This window comes from Anarhichas minor, unplaced genomic scaffold, assembly GCF_050575085.1.
Source record: "Anarhichas minor isolate MPS153535 unplaced genomic scaffold, ASM5057508v1 ptg000004l, whole genome shotgun sequence".
In the NCBI taxonomy this organism is placed as follows: Eukaryota; Metazoa; Chordata; class Actinopteri; order Perciformes; family Anarhichadidae; genus Anarhichas; species Anarhichas minor.
The window spans coordinates 1171309-1190344 of NW_027466450.1; the positions used below are offsets into that span (position 1 = coordinate 1171309).

Sequence of the window (19036 nt, forward strand, 5' to 3'; positions counted from 1 at the left end):
TACTCTTACTCACCTTGCATATTACCTTTCCCTTCACTCACACTGACATGCTCACGCTATTAGTATTCCCACTATCGTTTTTTTTTCAGTTCTCTAAATCTCTGCATGTTGTTGTATTTTACGGTATCTTTCCTCATCTCTCCTTTCGTCCCGTCCCCGTCCCCCCCCAGTCCCTTGTCTTTCTGTCTTCCTCTCTCTGCTCTCTGTCTCCCTCACACTCACACAATCAGATTCTACAGACACCCACTCACATCCTCCCACCTGTCAAAGATAGTCACGCAGGCTGAAATGCAGCACAGCCTCCACCGGCAGCCTGCACCACCGCCTCTGTTGCGTGCATGCACTCCCACTCACAATTACACTGGAGAGTTAGAAAAACCAGATGTCAATTTGGACTCAATCGGATCCAAGTCAGAGCCCCCCCCCCCCCACCCACCGCCTAAAGGCTCTGTTATTCTGACTGGTTTCTCTATCACACTCAACTCTGTGAGGTGGAAAGAAAGTTAGAGCAGGAGAGGAACCGCAGGTCGGAAGTCTCTTCAACGTTACTGCCATATACTCAGCAACTTTTATAAGGTTTTCCATCTGTTCAGTAGGCTTTCATCATGCAGTACGCGATGCAACGCGACACCCAGCAGCTGGCATCTAATGCCTACCTGCCGATGTTTTTCCATCCGATGTCTGTTCACAGAAGGTAGAACCTACACTCTGCGCAACTGTCCCACCGCTGCAATTAAGGCAAGTCCAGGCAGAGACGACTGAGACGGGGAGAGTTGTACAAGTAAAACTTTCCATTTTGTCATCCTGGAATTTCGTGGTGATAGATGGCAGAGCTAGTCAGTCACCCATAGCAGTGTCACTGCTGGTGTCTCCTTCAGCATGAAACCCAAAGAGGAAATGTTGGAGCTTAATTCCAGCTGCATGTGATGCGAGGTATTGTTTCAGGTAGAGTACAGCTGCTAAGTTCAATTTGTCTGTAATGTCCTTTAAGAAAGCTTTCATAAATACTTAATGTGAGCACATTCATGGATTTTGTGTATTAAGAGTTATACTCTTCTGAGAGCTGTAGACTTGCGACTCGTCTGCTGTGAGACTCAACCTACTTGAGACCTGAGCGCCTGAAGACTCGACCTGACTTGAGACTTGAAGGCTGAGGAGACTTGACTTGGTGACCCACGACTATTAAAAACTGCTCTTCTGAATGTAGTTCTCTTTAGTAATTAATCAAATACAAATAACAGACATTTTGACCAGGTTTGGTTTGAGCTAACAGGGACTGTTAACCTGATAGTTGCTGTGATATGTGACAGCTGATCGGCTTTGTTAGACCGAGTGCTGAAGGAGCTTCTGCCTCTCGTTTCAAAATTCAAAGTAGCTAACTGATTGGCCAACAAACATGTTTTGCATCTAGTCTGCATTTCAATCTTAATCAAAAGCAGCAAAGTTTGGGAAAAAAATGGAAAAGACTTGTTTGTTGCTGATTCCAGATTCCATTTCACAATGCAATAAGAGTCAAACACATGAGAGGCAAACCATGGGAGTCAGGCTGTCTGTCTTTCACCCTAAGAGCAACAACAGCAAACCAGAGTTCTCTCTGCAATACTTTATAGGACATGCACTGAGAAAAGAAAAAAAACAACATACACTGTTCCAGAGGTGGAATACCTTCATTGTCGAGGGAGCTGCATATCTGCTCTTAGATTCAGGGGGTCATGCGGTTCAAATCCATCAACACTATGTTCTAAAGACTGGAGCCTCCCACCCTTCAACCCCAGCTATGATGGATAAGTAAAGGAGTGAACAAGCGGGGTATTCTTTATCACATTGAACAGATACATGTATCAACTCAGAGCCGTCAATAGCGGCCTGGGCAAATTCTTAGCATAGCCAGTGCCGTGCAACACAGTGGGGAGAATTCCTCAGAAAGGAAACTGGTTAATTATCAACAGTGGCTTCGCTTTGCCCCCTCGGCTGCCCCCTCTCCTACATTCTTCATCCCACTCCTCTCTTGAATTCCACAGGTGACAAATCGAGGTGTGTCACCGGTGAAGAATGAGCTACTGGCTGGGGGGTGGTTGCATTATTTCCTCCCCCTCTCTGGTCTTTAGCCAAAGGCAGTTTGGGAGCCCTCCTCCCCCGACCTTCATTAAGTCCCGTTGCTTCTCTCAGTCCTGCTGTGTTGTTAGTGACGGAGGACTGTTGGTAGACTACAGACTGATCTGTCTGTCCTATGCCCACAAATATAGAGTACACAAAAACATTCAAAAAAAAGGTATAACTTCTAAATATATTCAGCTATTTTGACAAAACAATTCATCTGATTTGTTAATGCGGTCATACAAAGGCAGTGCAAAGGTCAAGGACAATTTAAAAGCTGGGCAGAAATGTGATGAGTGATGTACACACACAAAAACACACGTCATAACTTTTTCCCGAGTTCATATAAGATAATCGGGGTTTTACAGTTCAGCAGGTTAAAAATTGCAGCAAGGAGTTGCAGCAATGAGTTGACCAAACACATACACACACACTCATGAATACTAATGAAGGTTGCCGTAAACAAACTCAATCATCGTACTCTGGGTGTCACTATAACTCTGGGTGATGATATTTTAATCAGCGCGATAGACCGCCAGCTGTGTTCCCTGAAAGCTTTAATATTGTTCACATACAGAAGAGTTTTACAAGATGTCTGACGGCGGTAACGCATAAACTGCAATTACCGAAAAACAATAACGATTTGCCAAAATACGAAAGAACAAGTTTTGCTCCTCATGTTGACTCAATCATGTTTACCCTGTTTTAAAAGGCTTCGTGTAGAGCTGGGAAACGGCCTCGTTCGTTAGGAAGAGAGCTTTGGCTGCACAAACTATAAACATTATGGGAACACAATGCCTACTTTGTTCCCATGCAGGCACATGGCTGTTGCATTGTTTGCAGGGGTATACAATCTAGAGTTCAGCTTCCAGTAAATGTAATCCGTTGCCCTTTGAAAAATAATATGTTTCTCTCCCTGTTGCATGATCATTCACCTGCAGACTGCTCCTCCATCTTCCCGGCCCATTCAGCAGCCACCACTGACCAGGAAAGAGGAACTGTCAATTGCAAGAGAAACAGGTGAGTTTAAATCAAGGACCACTCACAGTTCTACGTTCTGCTAGCAGAGAGAGATCAGCTCTAACATGAGATGGAATTTCATTTCTCTGTCTAATTTCTATACCGGACAAAAATCTAAGTTTAGTGTACTTTCCTTCTGTCAGCCGTCTTCAGACTATGTTTTTTTTACAGATGCCTTTGGATCTGCCCCTCGCTGTATCACTGTCTTTCATACATTTATAATTTGATATATGAAAAATAGGGATTGTACTTCCACATACCTGTTGGGTATGGAGGGGGAATGTTCATGATGGCACATGGTGTGGCAGAGTTCATATTCCTTCAACATGTATAACTGAGCTAGTCAGAGCTTGCTACAAAGGTACGCACTGACACATGTCTCCATCTAGTGGACATAAGGATTAATGCAACAGAGGTTGGAAGGCTCTCATCTGTGATGAGCGCTGACGTGTTGTGCTGCTTTCTGTGTGAATTACATTAAAATACGTAACTTGGAGCACAGAGAAACTTCGGTTTAGCGTCAACACTAATGCTAAATACAATGTAGGTCTTTGATGAAGCACTCTACGGAACTCAGTTGTCGTGGTGGGATGCCAATGTCAGCTCGTGACAGAGACAAAGCGAGTTGTTTTGTCTCAGAGACACTTACACGATGAAAATTCAACTAGAAACTGTGAACATTAGAAAAGGGGCTGTGATGAACTATCTTAAGATTAAGTACAGTATGTCAATATTATGTCACAGGCACAGCATCTTGTGTGCTCATCTGAGTAACCAGGATCTGGTCCATTTCACAGTGTAAAATTTGACTTGGAATGATTACCGTCCTGTGTTTCTTTTACGACATAAAATACAACTTCTTTTTTTAAATGCTTAAGAGTCAAGTCAAACAGACTCAAACAAGAAAAAAACCTAATCGTGACTGAATGGACAAAATAACAAAATAGCTAGCCTCACATCCTGGGGCCCCCGTGTACTGTAACTGACTTGAAATAATGTTGCTCCAGAAAGTGAATTTAACACTGTCTCTTGGGTTGTGTTCAGCAAGTGACTCCGAGTACGTTTCACTTTCTGTGGAGCCCGGACGGGAGCTTCCTGGGTCACCAGGTGGGTCGAGGGGAGTTTAAAACACAGAGACAAGCATCCAAGTCTCCCGTGTTTTACTTCCTTTTTTTTTTTTTTTTATATTCTCTGGCCTGATGCTCTGCCTACCTCATGTGTACTCCTCGTGCAGGACGTCACATGGATTTTAAAAAGCACACGAGCATGCATGAACCTCTCTATGTTATGCTTTTGAATGCACGCAGGGCGGCGGACACGTTCGTATGTAAGCCAGGGGGAATAAATAATTGGGCCGTTCAGGCTGTTATCTTTCTGAAAGATAAACACAAAGAGAAAATAGAAGAGAGAGAGAGAGAGAGAGAGAGAGAATTAAAAAGGCATAAGAAAGAAAATATTGCATATTACCTTAAGCTACTAATGCTTTGATATGAGGTATTAGTGTTTTTCTGTGAATATGCCATGCTTATGTATCCGTTCAGAGGGCATGGGGTCCTGCTTTCTATTGCTAAACTCTAATCCCTGAACTGGAACACTTGAAGCGGACATCATGTTGCTGTGCATGTCAGCGGCTTCAGAGATGCGCCACTTCTTCACAGCTCAGGAAGCGGGTCGCATTTCATACGTGCTGCACTGAAAGCGACACATTCTGTGAGAAGGGTTTAGGGTCAATTGAGCTCACACCAGAGTATAAATATCAGGATGCTCGTGTGTGCAGCGCTGGGAAGGTGTTACAACCTCAAAACCTTCACATGGCCTTTAAATCACAGCCACACACACACATTGGGATTCTCGCTCCAACAAGCAAAAAGTCATTTTCTTTTCCCCTTTTTTTCTCCCCTGCTTTTGGCTTTGTATTGTTTGGGATGTGGGATACAGTCATTCATCAATTTTGAAAGGTCTTTTCATGAGGGCATTAATGACTCTGTCCTTTTTGTCGCTGTTCACAGGTCCAGCTGGGGGTACAGGAGAAAAGGGTGACCGGGGGGACACAGGACTGAAAGGAGACAGGGGTCCAATTGGGCCGAAGGGAGACGCTGGCTCTGGATCCGGCTCTCGAGGTGGAGCCCGTGGAGAGAAGGTTTGGACCTTTTTTGTGTAATCTGCTTTGATTGTGGATGGAATACTCGTATGAGACAAGTCATCTTTGTCATGTGAGGAAGGGTGGGACGCACTGATGACACCAGGGTTTGTCCTTGTGAAGGTTGCAATGGCCAGTGAGTGAGCTGGACAAGAGCAGAGGGTAATAACATCAGTGATATGGCCTTTGGTTATATGTCCCACAGGAACACTAGAGGGCGCTGCAAGTCTTACATTTATGCATGCAAATTCAGTCATTCAACCTTTATTTGAACTCAAAAATACACTGAGATAGAGACGTCATTTGCAATAAAGATGAAAAAAAAAACAAAAAACTATGCACTAAGAAAGACAAGAGAAAAATTTCGATGAAATTGGTGCTAAAAACATAATAAAAAGCCAAATTAGTAAAATAATAATACCCTTAAGAATAATTAAAGCACATGAAATTTAAAGCAAATCAATCAACTATAACTGGAAGTGAAATATGAAATGAGGTAAGCTTTAGATTGTTCTGCATGCTATTCCAGTTTGCAGTTGCACAATGAGAGAAACAGGATACTCCAAGCTCAGTAAAATGATATCCAATCATATCAATGTGTTCCATAAGGGCCCACGTGCAATATAATGTCAAGCCATTGTTATGTTACTTTGTTTATTCTTGTTATTCATTTAATTACATACTGTAGTTTACATTTCTTATATTTTTAAGATGTGTGTGTGTGTTTATGCATAGTTCTTTTGTCTTATGAGCGGCCAAATGCCATTCATTTTACAATAATTGTAAAATGAAGAAGATCCTCTAAATTGAGGACATTACTGTTGGCCTGACATTGATTTGTTTCCCTTCTGTCTTAGAACAACATACACATAATGCACTTGTCCAAATATACACAAAACAAAATACACGTGTGTCGCAAATAAAATGTCCGCTGGTGCCACCCCTACTGGAAGTGTATATACTAAATGTGAAGTTCTCCAACATGTGGATGTGTCCGTGGATACGTATGGCAGTGCATTTTAGAGTTTTAAGTCGAATGTGACAGCCAATGAAAACAGCCGGCACTGACTTGGCACTGTTTTCTTATTTTCAGGGAGATCCAGGGGAAAAGGGATTCAAGGTAAGTCAGAGATCATGTCATCTTCGGCTCTTTGATTTAAGTCGCCCAGGAGCAAAGTTACAGGAGTCTTGTACAAACAGAACAAGGATCATGCGCAATATTACTTCTCTATTTTAGTTTATTTATACTTTACTACATTTATCTTACTTTTATTTGTATTCTATTGAGCACTGGTATCAGTGATCACTTTATTATTCTTATGTTGTTGTACTTTTTGGGGAAGCTTTGGTCACCACCTTCTTTATCTCCAGGGCAGTGCAGGCTTCGGCTACCAAGGAAAGAAGGGCGACATCGGCCCACCTGGGGCACCCGGCTCCCCCGGCCCTCCAGGGCCCGCAACCGAGTTCTCAGTCGGCAGCGTCGGCTCAGTTTCTTCCAGAGGCCCCGGACCCCGAGGACCGGCCGGACCACAAGGTGCTGCGGGCCCCGAGGGACCGCCAGGAGCTGATGGAGAGCCAGTTAGTAGACTGCAGTTGAATTTTTCTTCCTGAAATCATCCAAACGCAACAGATGCGCTGTGGTCTTTGAAGCAAGATTTCCTTGTGTTTGTCGCAGCGTGCGGTTGTTCTTCTTGAACTATAAAGCACATCTTTTCTGTTACATTTGCTTTTTAGAGTCTTGAAAGGAAATTGATTCAAAAGTTTCAAATGTGATACTTTTAATAGTTTAAATATAAAGTTAAAATGTGTATGGAATTGAAAAAAGGAATTGTCAATCTTGAAATTTGTCTGACGTGTATTTCCTTATTTCATTCTTACAGGGGGATCCTGGTGAGGATGGAAAAACGGTAAGTTGCTTTTTTCCCTTCTGCACAAAACCATGAACACTGATGAATGGCTTGAACTCTTATCAACTGTCAAAAGGTTTCATTCTAAATAGTTTGATTGGTGGTCTCTGTAAAGGCGGATCAGATGAGGCAAAACACGCGAGATTATTTCTCTGTGACACAAAAATGTCTTCACCGGAGTTAGGAGTTGTGTCTAAGAGAGAGAAAGTGGAATATGTTGCACAAGTTGACTGCCAATAAACACAGTTAATATACAGTGTTGTAAATAATAGTTAAATAAATAATGCTATGTAAATAGAAGGATTTAAATAGACCCTATGATTAGGTCTGCACCTGACATCTATTTTTTTTATCAATTAATTTAACAATATTCATTTTTGTAATTTATGGAATATTCTAATTATAATTTTTTTTAATTACCTGATTAATATAACACTTAACTTACCCAAAATAGATATCAAAAACTTGTCTGATTAGTATTTCAATATTTTATTCAATCATCTCAAAACAAACAAATGTAACAAGCTAATAGACCCCATTTATCAGATACTGATCAGGAAATTTCTTGACCTCTGTAAGGATTACAGATACTAGAACCCAAAAGTATCGGTGGGCTGAAAAGCACAACTCGGAGACAAGATTCAGGTATAGATTTCTTTACTTGGTAAAGGCAGGGTCAACACCGGGAGGTCAGTCCAAAAGGCAAACAAATCCAACAAGGAGCAGGCAAAAATCCAAGGTCGAGAAAACAGGCAGACAGGGTCGGAACAGGCAGATCAGAATAGTACGATATATATAACACTGGAGAGCTTGGCAGAGACACACAAGACAATCTGGCAGGGAACAAGTGCAAGTGAGGGGACCTAAATAGTGAGGGCTAATGAGGGAATGGGCTGCAGGTGAGATGGGTGTGGAGGACCAGGTGAGGGGAATGAGAGATGATCGGGTGTGAATGGTAGGATCTGAAATGACAGGAGAGTTAGTAAAATAAGCAGACAGGATGAAAACAAACTAATATGAAGGGGAATTCGTGACAACCTCATATTCAAAAAGATTGCTGTGATACAGAATCATTGAATCACTGTAGTGTATGTTATAGAAACCCTTTTCCCCGAACTGGAGAATCTGTATTTTGTTTGTAACAACTTGACTTAAAACTTTAAACGGTTGTGACAAGGGAAATAATTGAAACGATTTTCAGTAACAGTCTGTAACGGTAGTTAAAGCCATTTTCTCACTCATACATGGCCGTTGAAGTAAACAGAACATATAAAATGGCGGAATAACCACATTGTTAAGTTTCCCTCTTAAATACTGCCATACTTAGAGGATCATGGGCGACGTGTCTTAGCTGCGGCTTGTTCTCTGGGGGAATGCGTGGTTTGATCGGGCACAGCTATTCTTGCGATGAGGCGACTTTATGCAAAGTGATATATTTCTGTATGGGATGACGTTGACAGACGATACTGCATCCAGCGATCAGTGATCATCCCCAAATATCCTGATCGGAGCACCTTTAGCAGATACCTACTCCTTAACACTTTTCCTTGTATTAACACCATGAGTGCCCTAACATTATTGTTTCCTCAACACAGGGTGCTGATGGACCACCTGGCTTCCCAGGAACCCCAGGTGACTCTGGAACTAAAGGAGAAAAGGTTAGATGCCCACTTAAATTCACAGAATATCAAATATTATGATTGTATTTTTAAAAATTCTAAATATGATTATAATAATGAGACTTGTGCAAACAGGGAGACCGTGGAGAGGGTCAACCTGGCCCGAGGGGATCCCCAGGACCTCCGGGACCCCCAGCAACAGGACTCAGATCTGTGAGTTAATCTTGGCCTCACATGCTGCATAATGTTTAGGCACAACTTCTACCAGCAGGCGTCCTGCCTTTGTGACTTATCTGTTGAATACAACTGATTCCAGTCCATGTTTTTTAGACTTTTGTGGACATGGAAGGCTCTGGTTTCCCTGATCTGGAATCTGTTCGGGTGAGAAGTATTTAAAGTTGAAAAACTACTCTCAACCGAAACAAGCTATGTAATGGAGGACATCATCTTTGTTGCTGTAAGACTGTAACCAGCATCCGTAAATGAAAATCAATTTTGTTGTTTTAGGGATTGCGTGGCCTACCAGGTCCTCCTGGTCCCCCCGGTCCCCCCGGTCCTGCTACTGCCTCTACAGCAGGAGCAGCTGGGGCGTTCGGACCACCAGGAAAGGACGGGGTGCCCGGTCAACCTGTAGGTGTCAATGTGTTTGTCTCTCAGCATCACTAGCCAAATAATTCTCTAAGCTCTCTGAATAAAATGACTGTAGAGTCTAACCCAATCAACAACATCTGAATGCCTGAACCAAATCCTTCTAGGGCTTGCCTGGTTTGCCGGGTACTGATGGCCGCCCAGGGGTTTCTGGTCCCAAGGGAGATACGGTAATGATCTTGTGAGACTGATTGTTTCTTCTGTAAACTCTAACAAAATGTATCTTTCTAGCAGCCTTCGAAGTTTGTCAATGGCGGTCCCAGTAGCAGTCATAGTGTAAACATGAGTTGGATCTGTCTAAGTTGAACTGAAATTAAAATTCAGTTTTGCTTTGCCTTGGTCTTTGTTGAAAATATTGATTATTGTGATTGGTGTGTGGGCGGGCACTAATATACTGAAGATAATATCACCTCAGCTTCAACGTGATTCTGTGTTGTGATTTGTGTTGTAATTTGAATCACTGGGTAATGAATGGAGCGCTAAAACTGCTGTGACTGTTGACAGTCTGGTCGATAGCGGTTTCACGACTGCACCCATGAGAAAATGACAGCTACCGCTAGCTAGACTCGTCTATAATGGGATAGACTGGGATCTGCTAATGACTCAGCACGTGTGAAAAAATTATGTATAGTGGGAGTTAGCGCTAACATTAGCGTACTAGGCTAACTAGCGTCCGCATTCCGAGTGGAAATTCAACCCAATTTCTAATGTTGTAAAGGAACTGATTTTACATAACCAACATGTGAGCTTAAAAAAAGAAGCAACAGCTTGTATCAACATATGAAGACGGAAAAAGGGCTAAACTGGCTCTCAGGCTTGTACGCCGAAAACACACCAGAGCAATGGCTAACTGCGGCCAAGTGGTATGTTGTAGCTGCATGGGTGGGTGGGGGGGGGGGGGGGGGGGTTTGCCATTAGATGCTGTTACCATAAATATGTCCAAATCTTTTCAATCCTCTTTTGAAAAATGACAGAAACATACACAATAGCAACAGTATCATTGTAGTTTAGAGCGTTTTTTATTAACACATTTTGTCCTACTCTTTTTCCTACACTAGGGTGATTCAGGCGATCTGGGTCTTCCAGGAGCAGTCGGAGAGAAGGTGCAGATTTCATTGTCTTTTTCTTTTTTTTCAGTTTTACCTTAAAGTAGCTGACACGTTACAATTAGATCCACACTCAAAAACACAACTAAATGCAAGTTGCCTTTGTTGTTGGAACCAGTATCATAGAACACATAATCCTGAAAACAAGGTACATGAATTGCTGGATTGCTTTTGAAATACCAGTACTGTTTGGCTAACTAGAATATCAACTTCAATCCAACTATTTCTAAAGCTTTTCTCATCCCTTCCATTTCTATTTCTCCAGCCAAGCTCCTACTTTTCTTTTCTCACCAATCTGCTGCCCCACTATTTATCCTCCTCCTACTTTCCTAAGCCTTCCCATCCGCAGGTAACTGGGCTCCAGCACGTCAGCCATCAAAGGGGATTTGTGTCTTCTAACAATATGCAAATGTTTGTCAAATATTGTCAGCTAGACCTAAAGTTTAATCTGAGTGCTGGCTATGGTTTGCTTTAACATTTGGTGACGTCTGAATTTGGCCCCAGATCAATGAGCATGGGTTTTTGTGCAGTTACATTAATCTACGTACTATTAAACCACACTTACTTATACGAAATGCTGCATGAATGGTAACAGTTTCATTACAAAATAGTTTTGTGCAGGATATGTGAGACAATGAATTATACTACCTTGCCATCGTAAGATGCACTTCAATGAAGATGAAATATTTGTAATTGCTTTTATTACACTTTGTATTTATTTATTTATTCTGTCGCTTCACCCTATAGGGATCTCAAGGAGACCATGGTTTACCAGGAACCTCAGGAGAGTCTGGACTGGCTGGTCTGCCCGGACCTCTTGGACCAGTTGGGCCTCCAGGGCCTCCGGGGCCTCCTGGATCAAGCTATCGTGTTGGATTTGTAAGTTCTCTATTAGTTTTTGTGATGATACCTTTTGGTAGAGTCGACTGTATATCAATGTAAAAGATACCCCAAAAAAAGCTAAATTTCATCTGTGTAATTTGGTTGTCTGGGAAAGTTCTCCATAAAATAAATGGAAATATGAAATGATGCTCAATAATATAGACAGCTGTACTTCAGACACATTGTTGTTGTCCATTCATATGTATAACAGTGAGGTAAATCATTTGAGGTGAAAGCATTCAATCTAAAAATAATTAAACGGGATAGAAAAAAACAATCCAACTAAACGTTTTGTTTGGCTAACTGTCATACAATCTTTGTTGGTGTTTGAAGGATGACATGGAGGCCTCCGGTGGAGGGTTCAGCAATGGACTGCCTGGCGTCAGAGGACCTGAGGGAAGACAGGTCAGTACTGCAATTGAAGACGATATGCTGTATCTTACATTCTTCACAATACGGACACGGTTTAAAACTAGCAATAGTTCCCCCTTGTGCTGAAATTCTTTAAATATTGTTTTTTTTTAGTCCCCATATTACAAGCCAGAGTAAGTCTCTGAACCAGGATCTGATCAGCAGCTTTAAAGTCCTGTTGTCACTTGGTAAATTAGTGACTGATTAATACCATTGAGTGTGCTCTTGTGTCCCATTTGTGCCCTATTTGGCCTAGCTGCCATACATTCTGTAAATGATTTGATTGTCTCTTTAAAAACAATATGCCGTGCATTTTGTACAGGACTACACTTTACACGTCTGTGGTTATTGAACTGGAACCGGTCCTGTTTATAGTAGAAAGTTGCAAATGCACGAGGAAGATATACATGAACTTGCATAATAACCAAGACAAATGTGTGTGCTTTCAGGGTTCTCCTGGCTTGCCTGGACTTCCGGTAAGTAACTGAAGTCATTTTTCTAATTTGTGATGAGCTGGTCCTCTTGCTATTGCCAAACTATTGGCTCAAGAAGGGGTCTAGTTTTGAGTCCATGAAATTAGTGGAAACACGCAAACAAGCGCGAGGTACAGCTACCTAGCCTATGCACACCCTCAAGCATCATAACATTCAGGTTTGGTTATTGCTGGTAATCTTATCCTTGCTACTCTCCTCCGTTGTCATTTCACGCGTGTGTTTTCTAAACCATTGGGGTTGAGAAAAAAAAGCTGCACCTTAATTGATTTCTGAGGGTGAAAGAAGGTCCTTGTCCTGTCTAAAGAAATAGAAGCAGGGGAAAAAGAAACAATACAAGCACACAAACAGAACTGAAAGTAACAAAAAAATGAATACATTGAATCAGGGGAGGACAAACGTTTTTGATCGTGGGCCACGTAGAGAAACATATTAGATAGTAAATGCGTAGTTTTCAACCAGTTAAACTGCAAGAAAAACTGTTTCTATTCCAGAAAACCCCATGCTATCAAAATAACTACGCAACACTACTACTATAATAACTACTATTTACTGGTTTGCCCACATCTATTTTGAATTCAAATAAATTCAATACTTTTAAATTGAAATACAGTGCATGGCATATTCGCCCACTTAAAATATTATGATGCTATGTGTAAATCTGTAAAGAACTTAAGTTAAAACAGGAGAAAATTGCCAAATACCTATATTGGTTTCTGTTCATGGCCTAAGGGTTCAATGAAAAGATTATGCTACAAATGTAGGTGTAAAAATGTGAATCTCTAATTCTAATATTAACAAACACAACAGTCAGAAATGTTTGTGCCAAGAGGTTAAGACGGAGGAAATATCATGAAATTTAGCCTAGTGGACATATAGTGTTTAAATGAATATGTGCAATGTACATACTGTGCAATTTATTCAAAATATCCTCAAGCTATACTAGTTTATCTTAAAGAATTCACCACGAGCCATTAAAAAACAGGCAGTTGTTTGGCCACCCCAGCATTAAATGAATGCATAGATAGAAGGGACATTAAGAATGTGTGAAAATGAAGGGGGCTGAAAGACAAAGTCATAGCAACACAGCACAAGTGTACCCAAGTTAGTGTGTTAGCAAACATGTGTCAACATGATCTGCCTAAAGCTAAACAATGAGCAGAGAGTAGCTGAGTAGCGTAGAGTTGGGTGTTGATTTTAAGTGTGTTAAGAAATACGGGCAAACTCTTCACATTATGGGCAGTAATGTGGCAGTAACTTTGTTTTTGTGTTCCCCTGAAGTGTGATTTTTACCGTCGTATCTTGATTGTGCCTCTGCAGGGCAAAGCTGGGTTGCCTGGTATACCAGGTCAGAAGGGCAGTGAAGGTCTCACAGGAACGGATGGACGTCCAGGGTTGGATGGCTTCCCTGGACCTCAGGTAAAATAGATCTAGATGACAAATAAGAATATTTCATAAACGGAGCAAGCTGTCAAAATGAGGATACTTGACTTTCAAGGAAATGTTCATGGTTTTTATTTGGGGATTGTTTTTGTATCTGTTTTTTTGTGTTATGTAGCAGACTTGTCATAATCTAACAAGCCATGGGGCAAAAATATTTTGCATTCTCAAATGTTGATGTCTGGTGTCATTTACCCCTGTGGCCACAATAGGTAATTTGATAAAGTCCTTTGTATTGAGCACATTCCGGGTTAGACAATATGGAGGAAAAACAGCCGAGTATGCAGCCTGAAGTCATGCAAATGCTGACAAGATGCAGTAACAGAAGAAAAGGCCAACCCCTCACACAAAGCCTGTGTCAACCAATTTATATTAAATTCAGTCAAAAACTGCTTTAAAATGTACTATCATATTGGGAAGTAATACCCAATATTAGCATGAAAGTTCATTCTTGACCTTGGAAATAGTTGTTTAACAAGGTCCATTTACTAGCTTTTTCAATGAACTTTCAATTGCATGTTATGGTCTTCATCATCATGTTTGTTTGGCTGTCATAAAGATGGCTCAGTTGATATTCTTATTCATACGTCACATGCTCCAGTATCAACTGTTACACCACCAAACGGCATGCTGGGTAAAGCTTGCTCTCTGTCGATGGACGTGCGAGCACCCAAATGGCGCGTACGCTCTAGCATTGCTGGGGCATGCAACTGTGTAATGGCAGGTGTATTGGGAATTCATTTTTACATATGAATGGAATCATAAATGACTTTACGTCTTATTTAGCAGGTTTATCAGGTAATTATACTACGTGACATGAAAGAAGCAGTGGTTTTATTGTCTTCAGTTTTCAATGAATATGAAGGTTGTTCCTCTCGTCTGTTGTTGGATCTTTGTGAAGCACCTTTCACCTTTGTTAAAGTATCTTTTGTCTCATTCCTCTTTAATTTCACAGGGACCAAAGGGTGACCATGGCAACACAGGAGAGAGGGTGAATATTATCTTCATTTTTAACCCTAAAATCTCTGTTCATTTATATACATTATTTTCCTTACAAAGCAATTGTCTGTATGATGCTAATTCAATCTTGTACTGCAACACACATTCCATCTCACTTCTGTCTGTTTCTGTGTAGTTGTTTTGATCTGTTAGACCATAAAAGACTTCTGAAAAAGAAAAAGATAAAAAGTATCCTCTTTGAAGATACTGTTGTTCTTTATGTTTATACAGATATTAGAAGACTAAAGCTTTTGTCACATTCAGCATTTGATTAATTTCCTGTCTTGGATGGACAGTTGCTCATCTTTTTTGCTGTGTGTGTGTGTGTGTTGTGGTTTTAGGGTGAATCGGGTCGAGATGGAACAGGTCTCCAAGGGCCACCCGGGCCACCTGGACCACCAGGACAAATCATTCACCAAACATCTGGCAATGTAAGCAACAAAAGGCACACTGTAGACTGTCATTCTAAACTAAGAGCAGTGATGGCATTCATGTGTCACTACAGGTTGATGGTGTTGTTGGCTATGACGGGCCTCAGGTTTGTATTCATGTTCAAACAGTAATAGTGATACAGAAATACAGCAAAACAACTCTGGTGCTAATACAACATAGTCTTTGAGGTTGGAGTTGATAATGTGTGTGTCTTTCTTTCAATGAATGCGGGACTGCACACACATAGTTTTTGTAAAAACATTTAAGACAAACATCTTGAAAGGACAATTTTTTAAATCTGGACAAGTGGCAGCATTTCACCTTTCCTACTGGTTTGATACAAACTAAATTCACAGTCAACAGTGGTAAAAAAAAAAAAGTCAACTGCTAACTAACAGCCTATAACCTCAAAACTTCTCTTTCCATTTGAATATATTGTATTTCAGGCAGCTGTACACAAATCATCCACAGAGAGGAAGCTGCACTAATTTAACAGGTTCCATTTTAGAATCAAACCAATCAGGGCAAGAATACGTTGTGTGTAGATTTACTTGTACAATGTTGTGTTACAGTTATTGTAAAGTTTGAAAAAAGAAATTGGTGAATGATAGTCAGTTAACAAAACACAGAACACCAGTTTAATAAAGTTGTATTTCTATGTTTACAGGGAGGAGCTGGTTTACCTGGTCAAGCTGGATTCCCTGTAAGTGTCCCCGTGTTACATGATTAATGTACCTTCCCCTATTGTAACCAAACATTTTAAATCTATTTACTTCACACTAATGGTAAATACATTTCACATTAATGGTGTTGTCTCTTTGTTGCTTGTGTTTTTTTTAACCTGTTAATTTACATTTCTTCTTTTTTATTTTCTTCTTTCTTTCATTATTATTGTCAACAAATGCCATGAAAAGACCAAAACCAAGAATGTTTTTTATCCACCTCTCAGTACTTTCCAACTTCTCTATTCAAGACCATTCACTCCTACTAAAGATGCAAATATTACAAAAACAGGTTACAATTATATTAAACGTAAATTAAAGGCTCCGAAACCCTATTTTCTCAACCAGCTTCATGCTATTAATGATCAGGTCCTACATGGATGCACTATTTTCAGCCAAAGTTTTGAAAATGTCCTATGAAAAATGTCTTTGTTTTTTGTTTTGTCTGAGCTATTCTTACTGGTTTGAAGTGATCGGTGCTCGGTTAAAAAAAGCCATGTCATGTATTTTAGCGCATCACTCAGGATTTAACATTTGAATCAAAATGTGATCACAGTTGTTTGAGGTGTTTGCTTATGTTGCCACCTCACTGTTTGCAGTTAATCAGATTTACAAGTTTATTTGAGAGTGTTAAACTCTTGACCGTGACTGTTACACATTTAGTAATGAGTATTTAATGTTGTGGAGAAATACTTAAGATATGAAACCACGTTTCCACGGGCTTAAAGGATGATACAATTTTAAAGTACTTTCCTTCAACAGTTGGGCACTGTAGATTGATTTTAGATAAGTTCACTCAAACTGTTTTAAAAGAGGAATAAGATGCATCAAGCTATCAGGTTTTGGCTACTCAGACAATACCGACTTATAGGATCAATTTATTGTTGGAGAGGATCTAATTACAGGTTCCAATTCTGCGTGCTGAATTATGGTGTGGGTGGTGATCCTCACATTTGGATTATGGAATGTGTCTTTAATCAATTCTACCTCCATTTCTTTTAAATTCCCATAATGCCTCCGAACAATTTTTACAGTAAAGTGAGCAAGCATCAAATGCTTCTCTGCGCTACAGTTAGCGGGCAACATATTGGCACTGCATCTACTCCCAGAAGCCCACAACATCTCATCCACTTAATTCTACACTGAATGTGTAAACAGTGGTTAACTCAGCAATACAAGCAGAACTGTGTAGACGGAGCGTAATGGAATGGCTTGAATTGATCTGGGGGAAGACTTTCCGGCTGCCAAAGAAAGCTGATAAACCGTACTGTCTTTATCCTGCAGGGTCCTATTGGACCAAAGGGGGACAGAGGAGACCCTGGCCTTCCAAGCTACGGGGTCAAGGTAAAGTCTTGGTTATTTGTTCGTTCCACTATTCATTTAGCCACTCGTCGTCGTTGAGACACTGCTGTAATTGAGTGTGCGTTGCCTCGTCTGTGCTGTGTCGTGTTCAGGGTGAGAAAGGTGAACCAGGCCTCGTAATCGGACCTGATGGAAACCTTCTGCATCTGGAAGGGCTGACGGGTCCGAAGGTGAGTCTCACTGCTTTCGTCTGTTTTGTCTCTCTCATAAAAAGAGGTACGCGCCTCTCCTCTTAAGTATATGATGTGTTGCTGCTTTTCATTTCTTAATATTTTGCCCGGTTTTGGTGATACATTTGTTGTTGTAACTAATCTGTTTCCTCTACACTGCATGTAGGGAGACAGAGGATCGCCTGGACCTGTTGGACCCACTGTAAGGGTTTTAGCGTCTCTATCTAATATATCTACACTGATGTAACTGAACAGTTTCAAACCAAAAATTTATTTTTTTCCCCACTTCATTCTCCTGTCAGCTCACAATGTGTTTCATTTCATGATTTATTGCATAGGGCCAGTATGGGCCTTCTGGAATAAAGGGTGAAATCGGAATGCCTGGAAGACCTGTAAGTAGCCCTTCCTAGGTTGGATGTTGCTTTACTATTATGTGGTTGTACTAAGTAGCCTACCACATAGTAATTTTACTGACCTATTGCATATTGCTCCAGTTACATTTGAATACCATTGTTTCCTGTTTCCAAGTGCAGGGAAATATTAATTGATGACTTTCTCCCCTCAGGGTCGCCCTGGTGTAAATGGTTACAAGGGGGAGAAAGGAGAGACAGAAGCTGGCTATGGCTACCCAGTAAGTGTTATTATTATTACCAATACCTTAGAAAGATCGTTTTTGACAGTGGCAGAAGTTAATACAGATAGTTTGACACCATCTTGTTTACTTTAGCCATGCCTGGTTGTCACAAAAGACACTGAATGGGACGTGTCTGCGTTTCATCAGGTGGCACATGCCAGGAACTACACATACTCAGTGAAAAGGAAGAGAGTCTCGCATTGAGCATCAAAAATTGACTGGCTAGCTAGCTTTTTACTTAGCTTGTTTATTAAACGTTCATTGGGACCTCTTTTCAACCTCTTGACAAGTAGCCAATTAGCTAGCTTGCACTAGCTAGTAGGGGTGTCACAATGTTGTTTCTAAGCCGATAGAAATGAGCTTTTGATTTCAACCTCTGAAAACATCAGAACTGGAAAGTCCTCCCGCTTCCCTGAAGTCACCAATGTGGCAACATTTTGCCTTCCCTGTGAGTTACATAAACAACAAACGCATTGTTGACAGGAAAACTACAATTTGTAGGCTATGCTACTCGGGGTAGCCTACCATACGCCACCTTTGAAAAAAAAAACTGACCACAAAACCAATGATCTGTTGTAGAGCTGCCCCCTCTTAGTTGATAACTGGAAGAATCGGGCATTTTGGAGATTTATTTAGTCAATTAGTTGTTTTTTATGCTTTTTTTTCATGCTGAATGACTTACGGTATATCCAAGAAACGTATGAACACATGTCTGGGAAACACAAGTCTTAAAGTGTTGCTTTTGTGGAGTCTGCTGATTAAATCAAGTCATCAATTAGTCGACAAAATTATTTGTTAGACTCACCAAACAGTAAGAGTGAATCACTTTGTTTTCATCAGGGAGTCCCTGGCCAACCAGGACCACCTGGACCCCCTGGACCACCCATTCCCTTAGATCGCTTCAACGTGAGTACACAAGTTCCAAAACCTTGTACCATGAAATAAACTTTGTGCAT

General features: G+C 40.9%; 1 protein-coding gene across 1 annotated transcript in view; it reads left to right on the forward strand.

Moving 5' to 3' along the window:
- Window positions 1–19036, forward strand: part of col18a1a (collagen type XVIII alpha 1 chain a) — a 40427-nt gene that overhangs the window by 15759 nt on the left and 5632 nt on the right. The window contains exons 5-30 of the mRNA XM_076105382.1: window positions 3039–3117; window positions 4162–4224; window positions 5127–5257; window positions 6351–6377; window positions 6629–6835; window positions 7138–7164; window positions 8760–8822; window positions 8919–8996; window positions 9114–9164; window positions 9291–9413; window positions 9539–9601; window positions 10490–10534; window positions 11285–11416; window positions 11753–11824; window positions 12280–12306; window positions 13642–13740; window positions 14717–14752; window positions 15102–15191; window positions 15266–15298; window positions 15860–15895; window positions 17199–17258; window positions 17369–17446; window positions 17613–17648; window positions 17785–17838; window positions 18012–18077; window positions 18921–18986. Of these exons, the coding sequence (XP_075961497.1) occupies window positions 3039–3117; window positions 4162–4224; window positions 5127–5257; window positions 6351–6377; window positions 6629–6835; window positions 7138–7164; window positions 8760–8822; window positions 8919–8996; window positions 9114–9164; window positions 9291–9413; window positions 9539–9601; window positions 10490–10534; window positions 11285–11416; window positions 11753–11824; window positions 12280–12306; window positions 13642–13740; window positions 14717–14752; window positions 15102–15191; window positions 15266–15298; window positions 15860–15895; window positions 17199–17258; window positions 17369–17446; window positions 17613–17648; window positions 17785–17838; window positions 18012–18077; window positions 18921–18986 (1842 nt within the window). The remainder of the gene's footprint in view (window positions 1–3038; window positions 3118–4161; window positions 4225–5126; window positions 5258–6350; window positions 6378–6628; window positions 6836–7137; window positions 7165–8759; window positions 8823–8918; window positions 8997–9113; window positions 9165–9290; window positions 9414–9538; window positions 9602–10489; window positions 10535–11284; window positions 11417–11752; window positions 11825–12279; window positions 12307–13641; window positions 13741–14716; window positions 14753–15101; window positions 15192–15265; window positions 15299–15859; window positions 15896–17198; window positions 17259–17368; window positions 17447–17612; window positions 17649–17784; window positions 17839–18011; window positions 18078–18920; window positions 18987–19036) is intronic.